Raw genomic sequence first — 20,338 nt, 5'->3', positions numbered from 1 at the left:
TCTTTGGAGTTCATGCAATAAAATTTCAAATTATCAGTTGAGGGAAACATACGGTGTTACCAACTTTTTAATTTCAGCGAGTAAGGATTTTTAAGGAAAAAGCAAAGACAGGCCTGTTTTGGTTTGCTAAAGGCTGCCAACGCAACATACCAGAAATGCATTGGCTTTTACGATGGGAATTTATTAAGTTAAAAGCTTACAGTTCTGAGGTTGTGAAAATGTCCAAATCAAGGCATCATCAGAGATGCTGTCTTACCAAAGGTCAGCTGCTGACCATCCTGGACTCTTGCTACGTGGCAAGACACCGTGGCAGCTCTGCCAGTCTCTGCTTTCTCCTCCAGGCTCATTTTCTCCCTGAGCTCAGCTCTAGGTGGCCAGGCACGTGGCAGGACATAATGGCAGTGTCAGCTCTTCTCTCCCCTGCCATTGCTAGCTCCACTTCGGGCTGCTCTATGACTCTTCTCTCTCCTGGGTTTGTCAACTCTGGAGGCTTCTTTCTGTCTCTGCTGCTTTTTCCTCTGTGTGTCTGTGGATTTATAAAGGACTCCAGTAAGAGGATTAGGACCCGTCCTGGGCTATGCCCTACTGGAGCAATCTAATCAAATGGCCTTACCTGATCTAATCGCATCAAAGGGTTGATAGGTTCAATTTAAGAACAAAATTTTCTGGGATCCACATAAAAGGTTCAAAGCAACACAAGGCCTAACAACTACCATCTGTCATCGCCATTATTTCATAAAAGAAAAGGACATTTTCACCCAACAAACCAGAAAGGGCATAGTCTCAGAATGAAGAGAAACCCTTTAAATGAATCCCGTTAGCTGAATACGGAGCTACCTTATCCTCGTTGTCTTCATTTTGCCCATTCCAGGTGAACTTTGTCATCACCTGATGCGCACTCAGTGGGTGTGACAAGGTGACCTGCAGAGGCTTTCCAGCGCAAATGTCCCACCATTTGGTATGACCCACAGAATGACTTAGAGGTCTAAGCCTAGGGCATCTCCAGGTCAGAGAAACACAATCAGACAACTTCTAAAAGCAATTCCAAAACTAACTCTGTGCAAGCACCTCTCAGATCTTTTGAAGGGGCATACAATCCACAGGACTTCCTATGGTCCTTTTTCTCTCCCACCCACTTTGGACCCTGCAGCTGCTCCTGCCTTTTTCTCCTACCTGAAAAAACAATTCCTCTGCCAACTCCCGTCTTCCAGCCTCCAGCCTAGAGGTCACAATGACACAGGTGAGCAGGAGCCCTCCTGTGCATGCACCCTGTCTGACGGCACAGCCGCCATCGGCCCTGATGGACACTGCGCTGTGCTCCCCAGATCCCCTGCAGGCGGCTGGGAGTGCCGTCCAGAGGTGGTTAGCTGCCATCTCCTTCCCGCCTGCTTCCCCTGCGGAGCTGCCTTGCCTAGGGCCTTGCCACGCCCCTTCATGGGGCGACTTACATCCAACGATGGAAGATGATCTTGTGACCAGTGCAGGACCACTCTGAAGGGCCCTTCTAGTTCCAGAGCAACCCATGGACTTGTCCAAGTCTAGCCAAGGCTTGTGGGGTTGTCCAGCCCGCATTCCCACTGAACCTCTCCCCCTGCCCTCACCCTTCCCCGGTGAAGATCCCAAGGGTGCTCTTAATAAGCCCCCTGCACACTAATCTCTGAACCAGTCTGCTTCCTGGAGGTACCCAACCTGGGCCATCAGCCCAGCCAGTCACGGCCAGAGCCTCGGAGCAACCTTCCCCGCCTCCCTCCGCTGCTTCCTGTTGGACGGGACTTCATATACATAAACCCTGATGAGTAAACCTTACAGCCTTTTTTTTTTTTTGGAGGTACCAGGAATTGAACCCAGGACCTCATATATGGGAAGCAGGCGCTCAACCACTTGAGCTACATCCATTCCCCAACCTTACAGTCTTGATATGCCAATAGGAGCTACAGGAATTTAGTATATTCTTTCTCTTTTAACAAAGCCTGACTTTATTTATTTTTAAGATTTATTTTATTTATTTCTCTCCCCTTCCCTCCCTCCCGTTGTCTGCTCTCTGTGCCCACTCGCTGTGTGTTCTTCTGTGTCCGCTTGCACCCTGGGTGGCCCCGGGAAACTGCGTCTCTTTTTTGTTGGGTCGCCTTGCTGCGTCAGCTCTCCATGTGTGCGGCGCCACTCCTGGGCGGGCTGCGCTTTTTTCACGCAGGGCGGCTCCCCTTGCAGGGCACACTCCTTGCACATGGGGCACCCCCACATGGGGTTGTCCCTGCGTGGCACAGCACTCCTTGCGCACGGCAGCTCTGCGCATGGGCCCGGCCACCACACGGGTCAGGAGGCCCTGAGTATCCAACCCTGGACGCTCCCATGTGGTAGGCAGACGCTCTATCAGTTGAGCCACATCTGCTTCCCAAAGCCTGACTTTAAAGACCATCATCCAGCGAGGGGCTCAGAAGGTCAGCTATGAGCTCCAAAGCTGGTCAGTAACCCCTTGGTCCTGGGTGGCTCCCATCCTCTCCCTTCTTGAAGCCACAAGCCTCACAGCACATAGCTGGAAAGATGCAAGAGCATATGATTTAGGAGGAAATAAAATCCCTTAGATTTAACAGCTCCAAAAATCTCCAAAAATCTCCTTGGATTTCCTGATACACATACAGGGGAGGGTTGTACTGTTCTGAACTTCTGTGGCCTGGTAACAGTTGTCCTTAGCTGTCCTAGCCCTGCAGTGTGCTGGCACCTGAAACTAAAAAAATTCTGCCCTCCTGGGAATAGGAGGCCAGGACAGCCAGGAGAGGTCTCGTGTTTACATTCTCATTTCTACATGTTCTACCCTCCAAGAGCCTGGCCAATTGGGCATGGAGCAGAAACAAGCCCCAAGTTGACCAGCTGCTGCTGCTGCCAGTGAAAGAGGTCAAAGGCCAAACAGAGGGTGGTGGGTGGCCCTGGAGAGGGGACAGACCTCTCCTTGGCGTGGCCAGGCCTGGAGCTGGTTCTGTCCAAAGCTGGCTGTGGCCGGGCAGGAGTCCCAGAGTCTCCAGGACATACAGTCAGTGGAGGATAAGGGCCCAGGAAGCACCCCCTCCCCAAGAAGCAGGACTGGATCTGACCAGACCACACGCATGCTTAGCACAACAGCACAGCAGGGGCACCAAACCAAGTTCTTCAACTCTGAATAACTTATCTGGAAGTTTACAATTGGAAAAATCTAGAAAAAATCTCTTTCGATTTCAGCATGTATTTAAGTTTCGTGATTTACAGTTTTGGTGTTGTGCTTGTTTTGGATTCCATTAGTAATATAATCTTTTCTTCACTTGAAACCTTTAAAGGCCTTTCCCAGCTAAGCCAGGAAGGCAGGAGGCGGTCTGTGTGAAGTGATGCACCAGGGAGAAGCAGGAAAGAAGGGGTCCAGGTGGCAGTGGGGCAGGGCAGGCCATGAGAGGTCCAGCCTGTGCCAGGCAGCTGGTCCTGCAGAGCCTGGGGGAGCCAGGAGGCCACCGGCCAAGGTTGGCTGGGGAGTGAGACCCTCGTCTCTTTAACGAGGGGCTTGCTCTGACCTTCTGAGCGAGCCCTGCCTTTGGGGTCCACCCCCGCACAGGGGGGCACAGGTACACGAGGTGGGAGCACACACCCCCATCATTCAGCAGCAGCATCACACCTGCACTGGGCATTACAACACACCACACTCTCGGTCAACGGCAAAGCAGATTCCTTCGTGCAAGCCCATCACAGCCCCCCAGGGACTAGAAGCCTAGCCTTCAACTAGTGACTGGATTAACAAAATGTGGTAAACACGCACACGCAATGAAATAGTATTCAGCTGCAGAAAGGAATGAAGTTCTATACACGCTACAATGTGGATGAACCTTGCAGACCTCATGGTGAGTGAAATGAGCCAGACGCAAAAAGACAGACATTGTTTGATCTCTACTTACAAGAAGCACCTAGAATATGCATATTAAAAAAAGACTGAAAACAGACTAATGGTTACCGGGGACAGGGGGGATTGGGAGTTATTGTTAGGGTATGAATTTCTGTTTGAGGTGATGAAAATGTTCCAGAAATATATTGTGGTGGAGGTTACACAATATTGTCAATGTACTTAATGTCACATTTAATGTTCACTTAAAATGGTTAAAATGATTTTATGTTATACGTATTTTACCACAATGAAAAAAAACAGGCTCTTAAAAAACAAACAAACAAAATAACAACTCTAGCCTTTCTGGGGGCCACAAGGAGGCACATGGTTCTCAAAGCGAGGCCCGAAACCAGCAGCCTCAGTATGACCTGGTAGCTCGTTGGAAAGGCCTGGGTTTTTCTGTCTTCTCCCTTGTGTAGACCCCAGAGCCATTTGGGGGATTCCCTTGGAGCCACAAATCCCTGAAGCACTTTTTATGTGTCAACCCCTGTGCTAACTATAGTTTATTTTTTTATTTTTTTATTTTAGGTGTAAACAACTTCTTAGAATTATTTATTAACAATTTTATTTTCAAATTTGAATGAACATTCTAACAGGATATTTGACAGCAGTTACTTTGAAATGTAATTTTACTTTTGGGGAAATATAGAATTTGGGTTTTTTGTGTTTTTTTTTTACTTCATCAGTTAAGTTTTTTTAATTAATTAATTTTTAATGTTACATTAAAAAAATGAGGTCCCCATATACTCCCCCACCCCCCTCACCCCACTCCTCCCATAACCACAACCTCCTCCATCATCATGGGACATTCATTGCACTTGGTGAATACATCTCTGAGCACTGCTGCACCACATGGTCAATGGTCCACATTATAGTTTACCCCAGTCCACCCAGTGGGCCATGGGAGGACATACAACGTCCAGTAACTGTCCCTGCAGCACCACCCAGGACACCTCCAAGTCCTGAAAATGCCCCCATGTCACATCTCTTCTTCCCATTCCCACCCTCAGCAGCTACCGTGGCCACTTTCTCCACCTCAGTGTTACATTTACTTCCATTACTAAGCACATTAGTTCCAGAATAGAGCATCAATAAGTCCACTCTAATCCATGCTCTCTTCCTCCACCCTGTGGACCCTGGGATGGCTATGTCCACTCCACCCCTCTATCGAGAGGGGGCCTCGACTCCACTTGGACGATGGATGCAATTCTCTTGTTTGCAGCTGTAGGCATAAATATAGTTTAAGTACATTATCTCATTTAAAGCTCACAAATACACTGTGAGACAGGCACTTTATTTTCCCTAATTTTTTCAGGTGGGGCAGCTGGAGCCCCGACAGCATAAAGGACTTGCCCGGGTCGGCCTAGCCCCCAGGTGTGTGCTCCTGTCCCCTTGGAGAAGCGGCCTTTGCCCCTGCTGGCTCTCTCCACCCCCCGAGGCCGTTGCTCCCCAGGCCAGCCCGCCTCCAGCCCGTCCAGCTTTCGCCCTTTCCCCTGGGTCTCTCCTGCCCCAGCAGCCAGCCCTCAAGCTTTCCTCAAGAGGCAAGGCCCAGCGTCCAAGCAGGGGGTGGGACGGGGGCGGGAGCCGAAGCCGCACCTCGTGAGCAGACAGCACGTCTGCCAAGGCCCTTTTCCACCCAGCTCGGGAGAGCGAGCTGCAGAGAGGCAGCAGCCTGGGGCTGGCGCTTGGCAGAGTTGTGAGCACATCCTGGCCCCCCGCCCAGCCTGCACCCCAAAGCTGGAGAGCCAGCCTGCTGGGCGGTGGACCGTGGAATCCAGTCTCCGGCTGAGCACCCGTCAGCATGGGACGCCATTCCCATCGGATCCAGCCTGTTTCCTGGATAGCTTTAGGAGGGCCCTGGGTTCAAGTCCTGCCTTGCCACCAACTTCAACTTGCTGAGTAACTTGGGCTGGTCACTTCTTTGGAATCTCAGTTTTTCCATCTCTGCAGGGAAGGGGTTGAATCAGTGATTTCGAAGGATGCTTCCTGCTCTGAAACTGTGATTTGGATTCCAGGTTGCCACGTGGTGTTTGAGAATTCTAGCCGGGTCGTGGAACTCTGAAACGCCGCCAGCTCTGGCTTTCTGCTCATTCCCATGCATCTTTTGCGCTAGTCCCAGGTCATGCCGGGGGGTTGCGAGTGACCCAGGCCCCCACGACACGGCGTCCGCTCCACTCTCTCCCTGCTGTCCACGTGCGGCAGGAGATTCCTCTTCCACGGCAGAGCCGGGCCGAGCACCGGGGCCCGGGAGGAGCCGCAGAGCCAGGCGCGTCTTCTCGGACCCGGGGGCCGCCATGAGGGTCTGCACCGCCGCGCCCGACGCCAACGTCTCGTCCGACCCTGGGGGCAACGTCACGGGCGTCACGGCCTTCTCCATGCCCGCCTGGCAGCTGGCGCTCTGGGCCGCGGCCTACCTGACCCTGGTGCTGGTAGCCGTGGCCGGCAACGCCACGGTCATCTGGATCATCCTGGCCCACCGGCGGATGCGCACGGTCACCAGCTACTTCATCGTCAACCTGGCCCTGGCCGACCTTTGCATGGCCGCCTTCAACGCCACCGTCAACTTCGTCTACGCCAGCCACAACGTCTGGTACTTCGGCCGCGCCTTCTGCTACTTCCAGAACCTCTTCCCCATCACGGCCATGTTCGTCAGCATCTACTCCATGACGGCCATCGCCGCCGACAGGCAAGGCGCGCTGCGGGTGGGGGGTGGGGGCGGGGGCTTCTCGCTCTGCCGAGGGGGGCAGCGACCCGTCTGAGGGGGCACAGCGAGCTAAGGGTAGGACCCAGGGCACTGCCTCCCCGGCCCAGTGTACCTGGAGGTCAGTGGGCTGTGGAACCAAAGCAAGCAGGGCTAAGGGGAGACGCAAGGGAGAACTTTGTACTAGATGGGTTGTGCCAGGTTGTGAAGGGAGGGATGAGGCAGAGTTTTAGGGGCCTTCTGGAATGTTCTTCTCTGGATTTGGTCTTGGTTTTGGTGTCTTTCTTTTACCACAAGGAAGCTGCTTGTATTGATTTTTTTTTTCCCCCAGACAGATCATTGGGGGAAGAATATTTAACTTTGCAAGCAGATATAATACAAAGCATCAATTTCCCCAGCCTACGGCTGGACCTGAGGGTTCCTTACGAGAGGGCCAGTTAGTGTCCCGACGCTGTCCTCAGGCACTGCAGACAGTGCCCCTGAGGAGGGGCCGGGAGGGTGGGAGGAGTTCGCCGGGGACTGGTCCCTTTTAGAGCTGGTTGGGGCAGGCAGGGTCGAGTGGGGATGAGGAAGGGGAGTTCTGAGTCCCAGGGGGAGTGCGAGTCCGATCAACAGCCATCAGAAAGGGACGTGGGAAAGACACAGGGTGTGTGGGAGGTGGGGAGGGGGCCCGGGACCCTCGGAGACTTGGGCCCAGGGTGGCCTGGCAAGTCGGGGCCCTCCCAGTCCTTCCCTGACCCCCTTAGCCCCCACCCCAACTGGCCCTGCTACCTTTACCCAGAGAAACTCACCTACTCTGCACTGGGCGGTTTTGCCATGGAGTTCCCTTTAAGATTTTATTTGTCTTTTTTTTTTAAGTTCCATTAATTAAAAAAGGAAAGGTTAGAAAACCATTCATTGTGAACAAGCTTCTAACTTTACACCCAGAGAGGCAGGCTGGAGGCAGACAGGAGGGGGGCAGAGCGGGCGCCCGGGCCTCGGGCTCTCAGCCCAGTGCTCGCCCCTCGTCAGCTCCCCGCACCCCACCACCACCACCCAGGATACACCCTGATGCTCGCTGGATGTCTCTGAAAGGCCTCGCTCAGATTTTCCTTCCTTTCGTTTGCTCAACAATTGTATGAGTTTCTTTGTCAGGCACAGTCCTGCGCCCTGGGCAATAATGCCCACGGAGAAAACTACATCCAGCTGCTGACCTCATGGGGCTTTCTTTTTAAAGGGGGATAAAAATAGACTGCAGAGGGCAGGGGGGCAGGCAGGGACCAGGCGGGAGGCTGCGCAGGGATAATCCAGGCGAGAGAGGATGGCGGCTCAGACCAGGGTGGCAAGAGCGGCGACTCCTCCGTTCATTTCTTCATTCAAGCATTCATTCATTCAACAAATATGTACTCAGCACCTGCTATGTGCAGACCCGATACGTTAGGGGAAAAAGCCAGAAAGATGTCCGCCTTGGGAAGAGTTTAGACAATCAGCACGTAAAGAAATAAACTATATGTTGTGTTTTGAGGTCATGAGTGCTATGAAAAAATACCAGCAAGTGTAAAGGGGATCCAAGATGTTAGAGAGAGGGGATGGGCAGGCCCCGCTGTCAGGACAGATGGCTTCATGACAGTGAGATTTGAGCAAAGGCAGGACGGAGGTGAGAGAGTGATCCCTACAGACCCTTGGGAAAGAACGTTCCAGGCAAAAGGCACGGCAGCAGCAAAGGGCCTGTGGCAGGGGCACGGCTGGTGTGTGTGAGGAGCAGCAGGAGGAGGAGAGGGACCATCCAGGACCAACGCATTGGGTGCGCTTGAAGGAAACACGTGGGAACCAGTGCAGCTCTGAGCCCCCGCGCTCCTGCGGCCTGCCGGCCACCGCGCAGAGCGCTTCCTGGCATTTCTCGCTGCATTCGCACAACAACCCTGTGGGGCATGAATTACTAATATCCCTTTTCACAGAGGAAGAAGCATAGGCCCAAAGGGCTGAGGTTGTTTGCTCAAGATCAGTTCAGTGTTGGTAATTACATTCACAATGTTGTGCCCCCGTCACCTCCATCCCTTCCCACAGCTTTTCCATCACCCCAAACAGAAACTCTGTGATGTGTATTATATTTAATTCGTGCATAAGCATTATCCATAGGAGGGGCCGGGACTGCCAAGACGCAGGACACAAAGAAAGTCCCGGATCTAGCCCCACGCCCTCTTTAGAGGAGGCCAAGCCCGCGAGAGCTGTGCAGGGCAGGCGGGGGCCTTGCTTCTGGGGGGAGGGTGTCCTTCAGCTCTTGACCTTGGGGAAGCACGTGGCCACCCTGCAGCTCCCCCTTCCTCCATCAGGGCCCTGGACCCACCCAGCCTCAGCCCCACCAGGGCCCAGGACTTTCCTTTACCGTCTTTCTGGGTCCTGGCAATAGAGCAGAGCCAAATCTGCAAGACCCGGTAGCAGAGGGCTGGAGCCAACCTAGTTCAAAGCCAGCCAGCTCCGCCTCTTCCAAGCTGTCGCTTCACTTCTCCAAGGCTCGGTTTCCTGCTGTGGAAAATGAAGACAACAACCCTCTGAGAGAACTCAGCAAGGCAACAAGCCCTGCACCTCACCAGGCAAAGGAGTGCCAAGGGGCAGCTCGAGCCCCCACGGGTACCCCCGAGAGAGGCAGGAGCCGAGGAGACAGGACTGTTCCTGGCAGGCTCCACGGAGGAGGAGGCGTTTTGCTTGGACGCTAATGAATAAGGAGAGGAAGGAGGCATTCCACGCCTGGAATGCCTGGACTGGGGGGGGAAGTGTCCCACGGAGAGTGACGGGGGCAGCATTGTCCCAGGGCCAGAGGGACCAGGGCAGCCGCGAGAAGCCGTGGCAGAGGAGGGGGGAAGAGCACTGGCCATACAGTGGAGGGTCTCAAAATTCGCATTTCGAGGTTTGGAATGCACTGTCCAAAACTGTAGCCACTGGCCGTATGTGCCTATTTAAACTTAATTACAATTAAAAAATCATTTCCTCAGTCACATTAGCCACAGTTCTAGCGCTTGAAGCCACATGTGATTAGCAGCTACTAAATGGGACAGCACAGAGACAGAACAACACGGAAAGGTCTGCGTGGGACTTCGGGAGACTGGTGGGCTCTGCTAAGATTTCTGGACAGGGCCTGGCCCAGGGGCTCGGGCAGGGCACGACTTCAGTCCTGCCCCAGGACGGACTTGCAGTGTGGCGGGCTGCGGGCGTGTCCCCTCTCAGAGGGAGGTGGTGCGGTGGGGAGCCTGGGCTGGACCTCTGGGGCCCTGGCGTGCTGTGTGGCCATTGGGAGTCACCGGCCCAGCTGGCTCTCTGCAGGGCAGCGAGGCTCCAGCATCTGCGGGCAGTGGGCAGCATGCAGGGGATGGGGCTGGAGGGCGGGCCTGGGGTGGGGAGGGGGTGGAGATGGTCTGCCGGGAGTGTGCCCGCTGCTCACACCACCCTCTGCTCACAGGTACATGGCCATCGTCCACCCCTTCCAGCCTCGGCTCTCGGCGCCCAGCACCAAAGCGGTTATTGCTGGCATCTGGCTGGTGGCTCTGGCCCTCGCCTTCCCCCAGTGCTTCTACTCCACCGTCACCCTGAACCAGGGTGCTACCAAGTGTGTCGTGGACTGGCCCAAAGACAGCGGGGGCATGACCCTCCTCCTGTAAGGCCCCCTGGCATGCATGTGGGTGGGTGTGTATACCTGAGAACAGGCGCGTGTACCTGTGTGCCTGTGTACGCGTGTACATGCATGTACACGTGGGGGGTATGTGTGCACGCACGTGTCCAGCCAGGTACATGGGATTAGGTGCATACACGTGTATGCTAAAAATAGTGTGACATGGCACTGACCAGGCAGCAGGCCTGCTCTGAGCACTTTATGTATATCAACCCATTGAATTCTCCTAACGGTCTATGAGGGAAGTACTATCATCATTCCCATTTTTCAGATGAGGAACTGAGGCATGGAAAAATTAAGTCATTTCCCCAAGACCACACAGTTAGTAAGTGATAAAGCTGGGATTCAAACCCAGGCCATCCGGCTCCAGCGCCCCATCTCCCGAGCACTGTGCTACTTAAATAAGATGTGTGCCCTTCCATAAGGACCATGCAGTGTGAATGTGACCACGGGACCCTGCCCGCCGTGCTCACTTGTGCACGTGTTTGAAAGCACATGGGTGTGTTTGTTGATGTGTGGCGTGCACGTGGGCCCGTGTGTGCCAGGGGAGGGCACTGCACGTGCTCAGGCCACAGAGGGTCAGAGTTTGGAAGCGGAAAGAGTGGTGGGTGGGGTCCGGGATGCCAGGTGCCTGCTCCAGGCTGAGGTGGGCCCCCAGGCTGGGGGGGGGGCTGGGTGGGAGGGGCTAGAAGAACCCAGGCCTCGCCCAGCTGCCATGTGACCCTGGCTATGTCCTTTCCCCATTCTGGGTCTCGGTTTCCCCAGTTCTCACAGTGTGGTTCTGGGATCCCCAAGCATTGCACCATTGGTTAGTAGAGGATGAGGGACCAGTTGAGGGGAGCAGATGTAGCTCAGTGGTTGAGCGCCTGCTTCCCACAAATGAGGCCTGGGTTCAATCCCTGGTACTTCCTAAAAGCAAACAAAAAGCAAACAGCAAAAAAAAAAAAAAAAAAAACTGCAAAAAAAAACAGTTGTGGGCAGGGGTTTTGCAGTCTGTCAACTAGATGGGAGCCCTCTTGGTGGGAGACCCACCAAGGTCACCGAGCCTCTCTGAGCCTCTGGCTCCTTCTCTGTAACAGGGAGATTAGGAATAAGGCCTTGTACTCGAAGCCCTTCACACAGTTCCTGACACAGAACTGGCATCCAGGATGCGGTAGTTTCAAAAGGCGCCAAGCTAACCTGGAGGTGGCAGGCTTAGGCCGGTAAAGCTGCGCCCGTGAGCATGAGGATGCGGCATGTGCTGAGCTGAGGGCTGCCAGGTAACCAGGGCCACACAGCCCCCTGCCCCGCCTGCTTTCTCACCCCTCCCCCAGCACCAGCCCACCTGCTCTCCATCTGTCCTGAGCACCTGCCAAGAGCAGGCCCTTCTTGTGGCCTTCAGCGCTGGGGAAGCACCCTTCCTCTGCGGAGCCTGTCCCCGGGGGCTGGCGAGGCTCGAGGGCAGCCCTGCCGGGGGGAGGGAGTCTCTGCCCCCACCCTGCTCCCCACTCTCTCAGAAGGGTCCCCTGTGAAGGCGTGCGCATGTAGGGCTCAGGGAGTGGAGAACAGAACACTGCGCCTGGCCACTGGGGGGCGATGCTTCTCCACCTAAATGCAGGCCTTTCTCCCCTGAGAGGGGGACGGTCCGAACTTAGGGCACCCAGCATCAACTCCCTAGGCATGGCAAGTTCCAACCCTGCTTTTGGCAACAGGATTGCAGGAGGGCAGGAGTGGGCCAGGAAAGCCACTCTTCGTTGTTATTTAGAATTCTGAGAGAGGATTTGGGGGGAAGCTTGGTTTAAGCGTGAGAACGTGTTACTGTTTTTCTTGGGTGGGGGAGCTCCTACTAAGAGCTAGATTGGGGGCTCCATCCTCAGAGGCCACCATCCTGTGTGTGTGTGTATGTGTGTGTGTACAGGGTGAGACTGATGAATTTCCAGATGCTCTCGACAGGAAAAGTCACGTATACCCAAAATAAAAATACAAAAAGTCCAGGCTGAGAGGGGAGGCATCCCTAATTCTAGAAGTTCCTAGAATATAGTCCCCATGGCTCCTCAGAGGTCACTCCTGGTGGAAACCTAGCTTTGGGTGAATTTCTATCCTGACTCCGGCTTCCAAGAAGGAAAAAGATGGGCTGATCGTATTTGGAAAGACCCTTAGTGATTACCTCCTCATTTTATAGATGGGAAAACTGAGGCTGAGGGAGACACCTGACTTGCCCAAGATCATACATCAAAGAACAGGTCAAGAGCCCTGTTCTGATCACACAGGGTTGACCCTCAGTAAAAGAAAATCATTTGAGTCTTTTTTTTTTTAGATTTATTTGTTTATTTCTCTCCCCCCACCCCCCGCCCCCCGCCCCCCGGTTGTCTGTTCTCTGTGTCTATTTGCTGCATCTTCTTCTTTGTCCACTTCTGTTGTTGTCAGCAGCACGGGAATCTGTGTTTCTTTTGGTTGTGTCATCTTGCTGTGTCAGCTCTCCGTGTGTGCAGCACCATTCCTGGGCAGGCTGCACTTTCTTTCGCGCTGAGCGGCTCTCCATATAGGGCGCACTCCTTGCGTGTGGGGCTCCCCTTTGCGGGGGAGACCCCTGCGTGGCACGGCACTCCTTGCATGCATCAGCTCTGCGCATGGGCCAGCTCCACACAGGTCAAGGAGGCCCTGGGTTTGAACCGCGGACCTCCCATGTGGTAGATGGACACCCTAACCACTGGACCAAGTCCGCTTCCCTCATTTGAGTCTTAAGTCTATGGAGCTGATACAGACTTCCTGGGCCTCGGTTTCCCCATCTGGACAATAAGGCAGGTGGCTTGGTTGACCCTCAAAGCCTTTCTTGCTCAATCACTATGATCCCACAATGACGGTGAAGTGGCCTGGCACTTGCTGTGCTTCCTCCCATCTTACCTGCTCTGACAGCAGGGCTCTCAACCCAGCTCCTAGATGAGGATCTGGGGTCTTGGCGCTCCCACTCATTTTGTAATTGTAATTTGGCATTCTTGCCAAAGGAGCACGCAAACAGAATTCTAATTACCAGGCTTCCAGGGAGACATTTGCTGAAGCTACCTGCTCTCCTAACCTTTGGGTGGTGGTGCCGTCTGAAAGGGGCCCAGTGAGGCTGGCACACAGTGGGGCTTGGAACACCTTTGCCCTCTTAGTAAGAAAGAAAAAAGCCACGTGGTGGGGGGCAGGGGTGGGAAGGCGGGGAGGGCAGCAGTCTCAGCCCATTCATGAGAGGTTCAAAGGGCTCTCGCTGCAGCCCTGGCTGGGAGGCAGTCCTCAGCCTCCGCTTCCCTGGAGCTTCCCTGGAGCAAGGCTCAGGCATCACTCGGGGCCAGAGATCATGTGTGTGTAAACACTGTCCTTCCAAAAGGAAGCGAAACCGCCTCGGCGCGTGGGGGCGGGGTGAGCAGCCATGAGGTGGGCCTCTGGGCCGCTTGCTCACAGGTGGTGTAAAAGTGCGTTCACTAACGTGTTCCCAGCCTCATGCTGACCGGCGGGAAGCCGATGACAGCAGCGTGTGCAACCTGGGGCTTTCCCGCTGCCGGTTCCTTGACTGGGACATTAGTGCCGGATGGACCCATGTTAACTGCAGTGGTGCATAGACAGATTTTACAGAGATATTATCTAATCTGCACACATAGGGTTGTGGAAGGAAATAGCCTGTCAACAGTGTGGGAGTGGGATAAGTGATTCACTTCCACCTTTGTGCTTAATGGTATTTTAAAATTTTTAAAGAAATGTACTACTCGGGTAATTTTTTCATTCTTATTCATTTTTATTAGACGTTGTCTCCTTGTTTGCTACTTGTCTATCACAGGGAAGGAGGCAGGGCTAATTTAAGAAGCCAGGCAGACCTACCGCAGCCTTCTAGCTAGACCCAGAGGCCACTCTCCAGCGGGAACTACCGCCCCAGAGGTCGGGGAGAACCCACTGTGCCGGCCTTCAATTTCCACCTTTTGCAGCAGGGGGCGCCCTCTTTTGGAACATATGCTAGCCAGCGTCACCTTTGTGTTTTTCTTTAATCCCAACCAAGGCCCCGGGTGGGGGTGGGTGCACAGAGATCTGCCCAGGAAACCCGAGCCGGGTCCAAGGGCGCCCGCGGGGCTCCGGGGACCGCGCGCGGGCGGATGTTGGAGTCGGGCCACCCGGTGCCCAGGCCCCCGGTTCTCCCTGCAGGTACCACCTCACCGTGATCGCCCTCATCTACTTCCTGCCGCTGGCAGTGATGTTCGTCGCCTACAGCGTCATCGGCCTCACGCTTTGGAGGCGTGGGGTCCCCGGGCACCAGGCGCACGGCGCCAACCTGCGCCACCTGCGTGCCAAGAAGAAGGTGGGTGCTGGGGGGTGGGGCTGAAGCGGGGGCGGGGTGGGGGGCAAGGATCCCTGGGTAACCTGTCCTTGGCCCCATCCTGCATCCGTTCCTCCCGGGCTGGCGGATTTACATCTGGTCTTAGGTCACAAACAGAGTTAAACATGCAGAGTTAATCGAACTTCCCAGAATCTTAGGAGACCTGGATAAATCCTAAAGCCTCACAGAATTTCAGGTACTTCCAAGAATCTCAGAATGATAGAATCTTAAACCCAGACTTCTAGAATAATCTGAATGTTGAATTTAAGCAGCACAGGAACCTGAATCTAATGCCAGAACTGCAGCCCTCAGGGATCTTGCAGGCCTGATTGTCGTCCAGCTGCATGTCTGTCTTCAGTTTCCACTTTCCACGCCCACCTGAAATGTCACTGTCCCCGTCCCTCCTGCCACCGGGGTCCCCCCAAGGATGCCGATGTAGCATTCCATGCTCAGTGCTCCTCTGCCCACACCCAGTCAAGGCTTACCTTTTGCACGCCCCCTTCCAACTAGGCGACCAGGGGACAGAATGGGTTGGGCACATGATGGGTCCAGCTTAAAGCCCCGGCTTCTCACCTGGTCCTGGCACTTTTCACAGGGTCTCAGGGAAGTAGTGGACAGGGACACCACCTGATCCCAGCAGGGCGCTGGGCCTGCAGGAGGGGCCTGTGGGGGCCACACCGCGGGGACAGAGGGCAGAGAGCTGGCACCCCAGGCCTTGGACAGAAGGGCTGCGTCAGGGAGACACAGATTCCAGGGAGAGGGGGCCTGGGAGCTCGCAGCTGGCACGGGGTCTCCCCAAGGGTGGGGCTAGGAGCGAGAGCTCATCCTTTTGGGAGAGGTGGCAGTTGAGCTGGGCTCTGAGGACGGGGGGCTTCAGAGCAAGATTCAGAAAGGACAGCAGGGTGGACAGTGTGGCTGGGAGGGGCTCAGGCATGCCTGGGTGACACGTGCTTCAGGGGCCTGAGGCAGTAGAGGAAGAGAGGGCCCCGGTGTGAGGGCTCCCCAGGCTGGCCTGCGGGCCCCCACCTCTGCCCCCGGGAGGGCTGGGGCTCGGGGCTCTCGCTCAAGAGTGACCTGAGCCTCTCCCGGGCCAGTTTGTGAAGACCATGGTGCTGGTGGTGGTGACATTTGCGGTCTGCTGGCTGCCCTACCACTTCTACTTCATCCTGGGCCGCTTCCAGGAGGACATCTACTGCCACAAGTTCATCCAGCAGGTCTACCTGGCGCTCTTCTGGTTGGCCATGAGCTCCACCATGTACAATCCCATCATCTACTGCTGCCTCAACGGCAGGTGAGCCCCACGCTGGCCCCTCCCTCGGCCCTGGGGGCCCCACCTGGGCGTGCCCGAGCCTGCGCAGCTCCAGCCACCTCCCCCGTTCCAGCCTGAGCCTCTGCCCCTCTGCCCCTCACCCCCGCACAAGAATGCCATCTTCACAGTCCAACCCCCAGCACAGTTCTCCCTCTCCTCGTGACCCAGCTTGAGCCCCACCTCCTCCCCAAAGCCTTGCCCGACTGCCCAGGCCACAGCTCTGTCTGCTTCCGTAATGCCTACAAGCTCTCCTTTCTGGGGTCTATGTCAGAGAAGGAGGAGCAAAGTCCAGGAGAGGCAGGAGAACAAGCAGAGGGAGTGGGAAGGAAGGATTTACTTCTGCCCTGGCAAGTTGAAGAGCTTCCTGCGATGAAGAAAACCTCAGGACTCCCCTGAGAAGCGGGCAGCACCAACCCCAGCAGTCCTAGGCACTCGGCAGGAAGCTGGAGGCCAGACTGGGCTGGGGCTGGCTGCTGCCTGGGAAGTCCAGTGTCTTCCTTGCCCTCGAGGGGCTTGCAGGGCAGCTGGGAAGTGGCCGTGGCTGGCTCAGCTGGGAGAAGGCAGCCAGGATCCCGTTCCTCCCTTCCATGTCGTCTGATTCTCCCTGTCCTTGCACTCATGGGAAAGCAGAGTCCCGAGAAGGACTGGCACTTGGTCTGGGGCACTTGGAGCAGGGGAGTAAGGCAGGGAAGGACCCCAGCACCCAAGAGTGCAGCTCTGCAGAGCGGGCTGTTTTCAACCTCCAAAGCCCCTGAAGGTGGGGCCAGGCAAAAGTAGGTGAGAGGTGGACACTGAGTCTTGGCCACAGCAAGAAAATGACGTGGGTGAGGTGACCCTGGGCCTTTTGCCACCCCCCCCCCCAGGTGTCCAGGCCACCCACAGTGCAGAGAGGTCTTTGTTGCTCAGACTTCCCATCCACCTGGCAAAGGCCGGGAGGAAGTGAGAGAATTAAGGTATTTGGTGGGTGCTAACTGGGTGCCAGAACCCTCCTTTATCTCCTAACAGGCAGGTAGATGATGGGAGGGGGAAGGGGTTATCCCCATTTTACAGGTGAGGAAACCGCCTTGGAAAGGAAGAGATTCTTCTCAATTCATTCAGCAAGCAATGAAACCAGAATTCTGTGTATCTCCAGAGGCTGTGCGCCTCTCCCCACGTCACACATTCTCTCTGGGTGGGAGAGCCCTGGGAGTCAGGGAAGGGCCACCCCAGTGTCTGTGCATGGGTCACATGCCTACTACCCAGCCACCCAGTCCCTGGAACCTGAAAGCCAGCCTAGGTAGGGCTCCGCGCGATCCTGAAATAGCCTCTGAATCATTGCCTATGTGATGACACTGGCTCTAAGGCCGGATTGGAGCTCCTGGCAGGAATCCTCATTCATTCGGCCAGTGTTTCCCAAGTGGCAACATGTGTCCAACACTGTTCCGGGCACTTGGGCTACACCAGTGAACCAAACCAAAGGTCCCTGTCCTCAGCCAGCTGGCTCTCCATGGGGCAAGGCAGACACTCCACACAAGGACTAAGTGCCCCTCGTGTATTAGAAGGTAGGAAGTCGTCTGGGAAAAGAAAAGCTCTTGCAGGATAAGGGGGATGAGGGTGCTGCCAGTGGAGTGGTGGGGGTGGGAGTTGCAACTTCACAGGACAGTCAGGGTGAGCCTCACTGAGGAGTCCATCTGGCAAAGACTTGAGGGGTGCATTTGGCCATGCAGCTGGCCGGGGAAGAGTTCCAGGCAGAGGGCACCGCCACTGCAGGGTTCTGGGAGAGACCTAGCCCGGCAGCTCGGGACCCTAGGGGGATGTGGGTACAAGCAGGGACTCGGCTAGGAAGCTCTCGTGGCAATCCAGGCGAGAGATGGTGGTCTAGGCCCCATCTAAGGAGTGGTCAGTTTGGATATTGCTAAGGTAGAGCCGACAGCCTCTGTGCTGGAGGGGAAGTGGCATGTGAGGGCAAGTCCAGCTTCCTGGCCTGAATGACGGGAGATGGGGAACACTGCGGACGAAGCAGTGGGGGCAGATAAGCTGGTTGGGGTGGGGAGAGTGATCGGGAGCTCCCCTGGGGACACGTTGATGTGGATGTCAGGTACAGGAACACCACGCTTGCTCACGTGCTGGTGGCTGGGCCACACAGTGGACTCGGGTGGAGCTACAGGTGAGGGTCCCAGTGAGTCCTGGCCTCCTGGGCACAGAACCTGCCGAGGGGGGGGGACAGGACAGTTCTCCCTCGCTCGGCTGTTGCACAGGATCTCGTTGCCGCTTCTCTGACCAGCCAGTGTCCTTTTTCTGCCAACCCATTTCTTCTGTTCGCTGTGTCTGCTTCCTCTGAATTCCAGTTTGCACATGGATCTTCTGTACTTTCATGGGGAAAGTTATTTATGTTTAAGCAAAGGTACTAGAACTTAGCACTTCCACAGGCATAGTTTCTTTCAAAGCACTTCCAACAGTGCCAAAATCTAAATTTTTAAAGAGCTTCCTCCTTGAATACCCCTATAGAAGTCAGTTTACAGGTCAAACAAGAAAACCTGCTGTTCTTTCATAATTAGACTTGTAGGTTAACAAATGATTCAATTCCATTTCAATACCCACTTCAATCACTCAACTCGGCTCCAGATTACTTCCGGCTGTTTCTACACTCAAACCCAGTAAAGAACACATCTCAAGAGACACTGAGCGGGGAGCCAGTGTAGCTCAGTGGTTGAGCACCGGCTTTCCACACGGGAGGTCCTGGGTTCACTCCCTGGCCCTGGCACCTCAAAAAAGAGAGACACTGAGCCAGGTGGGCTCCTAGGCATGAGGCAGCGACGGTCCCCTGGAGGGGAGATGAGCTCCTGGGGTGGGGGTGGGCACACGACAGCCCGGACGCTGCGCCCTGACCCTGTGCTCATGGTGACTCTCCACCTCCAGGTTCCGCTCAGGATTCCGGCTGGCTTTCCGTTGCTGCCCATGGGTCACGCCAACTGAGGAAGACAGACTCGAGCTGACCTATGCTCCATCGCTCTCAGTGAGGGTCAACAGGTGTCATACTAAAGAGACTTTGTTCACGACTGGGGAAGCGGTCCCCTGTGAGGACACCAATGGGCAGGCTGGGGATCCCCAAGATGGGGTGTCCACTGAGCCCTGTAGCCTGCTCAGGGCGAAGCCCAGCACCTTTGGACAAGCAGTGAATCGAGAGCACAGGATCTGAAAGTTAGGCCCACTCCTCACCCTTCAATACACCAATGAAAAAACAAGAGAGGGCCATGGACCAGGCAGGGGATGCCGACACTAAGAGGCCCAGCCCAGAGACTGCTTCAGGGATGTTACGCTGGTCAGCGTAGACAGCTAACATTAGTCCAGGAACTGCAAGCTCAAATCCCTTCCTGGGGCCAGGCATACAAAATAAATGAGTGCATGGGGTCCAGCAGAAAAGAAAATCTGCCAACATAATAAAAGGCAACTGACTTCCAGCCTCAGCGTGGGGATATACGGAATGGTGGGGACTGTGGTAAAACTGGAAGAGACAGGCATCCCATGGAGACAGCTGTTTGGCTCTGGACAAATGTTGTCACATGGTACCTGCTGCCAGGTCTTCTAATCTTTCAACAGAAGCCAGGAATCCAAACTTGTGAGAACTTCGCACTTAATAAATTTGGCTCACATATTCCTAACTTTGGAAAAATGGAACAAAACGTTTGTGGGCAGCACACAACACTGACATTGGTTATCAGGCAAAAGACACAAAGAAGGAAGCTTCTTGCTTTGCAAAATCCATTGGCTGTGAGTTAACCCAAGGCTTCTCTACCTCAGCACCCAAGAACTCAGATACAGCCAAGTGTGGACAGTGGTTAGAAGGGAACTGGACCTGAATCCCAGCTGTGTTTCCTCCAGCAAGTCACTCTGACCCTTATCCTCTTCCTCTTCCCCATGGCAAGCCCACCTTATAGGCTGCTGTAGGATCTCTCTAGGTGACGCCCATAAACTAGCAGGCCAGAGCGAGCTTCCAGCGAACAGGGCCGTGCTGACTCCTCTCTGCCAGCCGTTTGCCATGGAAGCCTCCTCCAAGTTCAGCAACACAGCGAACCCCTCCCTACTGCGGCAAGCAGGTGACAGGCAGAGAACCCCAACTGTCCCCACTCCCAGAAAGCTCCAGGCCTGGTTCAGTCCACCCCAGGGTGCGCTGCTCCTCACTTGCACACTCACCCTCCATGCCCCTTCCCCCAAAGAACCACGTGACACTAAGCGCGTATCAAGGAGCAAGGAGTTTAATGGTATGTGCCTTCTCCACAAAGATCACTGTGCCAGACACCAGCCTCAGCGGTTCCCCAAATAAAGATATTCCCATCCCACGAAATGGAGTGGGCATGCAGTCTGCAGTTTTCCAGGGGGGGGGGGGTACTTAAAGCTGGAGTCCCGGCTTGGGAGACACATGTGGCACGAAAATGTGGACTGAGACGGGATCCACCAGAGGGCGGCGGGAGAAC

At 55.0% G+C, this 20,338-nt stretch overlaps 1 protein-coding gene across 1 annotated transcript; it reads left to right on the top strand.

Annotated features, from left to right (window-relative positions):
- Nucleotides 1-5,544: 5,544 nt before the first annotated feature.
- TACR2 (tachykinin receptor 2) lies at nucleotides 5,545-20,208 on the top strand. The gene is made up of 5 exons (XM_004470546.5): nucleotides 5,545-6,587; nucleotides 10,039-10,233; nucleotides 14,404-14,557; nucleotides 15,670-15,866; nucleotides 18,783-20,208. The coding sequence occupies exons 1-5, from the start codon at nucleotides 6,196-6,198 to the stop codon at nucleotides 19,060-19,062; spliced, it is 1,218 nt and encodes a 405-aa protein (XP_004470603.1). The 5' UTR covers nucleotides 5,545-6,195; the 3' UTR covers nucleotides 19,063-20,208.
- The last annotated feature ends 130 nt before the right edge of the window (nucleotides 20,209-20,338 follow it).

The sequence above is a fragment of the Dasypus novemcinctus genome, chromosome 6 (assembly GCF_030445035.2).
Source record: "Dasypus novemcinctus isolate mDasNov1 chromosome 6, mDasNov1.1.hap2, whole genome shotgun sequence".
In the NCBI taxonomy this organism is placed as follows: Eukaryota; Metazoa; Chordata; class Mammalia; order Cingulata; family Dasypodidae; genus Dasypus; species Dasypus novemcinctus.
The sequence above is the reverse complement of the archived record's forward strand: the minus strand, read 5'-3'. Positions and strand labels throughout refer to the sequence as shown.

Excerpts from the sequence above, each read along its gene's own strand:
- TACR2 (XM_004470546.5), top strand. The coding sequence starts at position 6,196 with ATGAGGGTCTGCACCGCCGCGCCCGACGCCAACGTCTCGTCCGACCCT. Across the intron at positions 6,588-10,038 it reads ACGGCCATCGCCGCCGACAG|GTACATGGCCATCGTCCACC; the intron begins GCAAGGCGCGCT and ends CTCTGCTCACAG. Across the intron at positions 15,867-18,782 it reads TACTGCTGCCTCAACGGCAG|GTTCCGCTCAGGATTCCGGC; the intron begins GTGAGCCCCACG and ends CTCCACCTCCAG.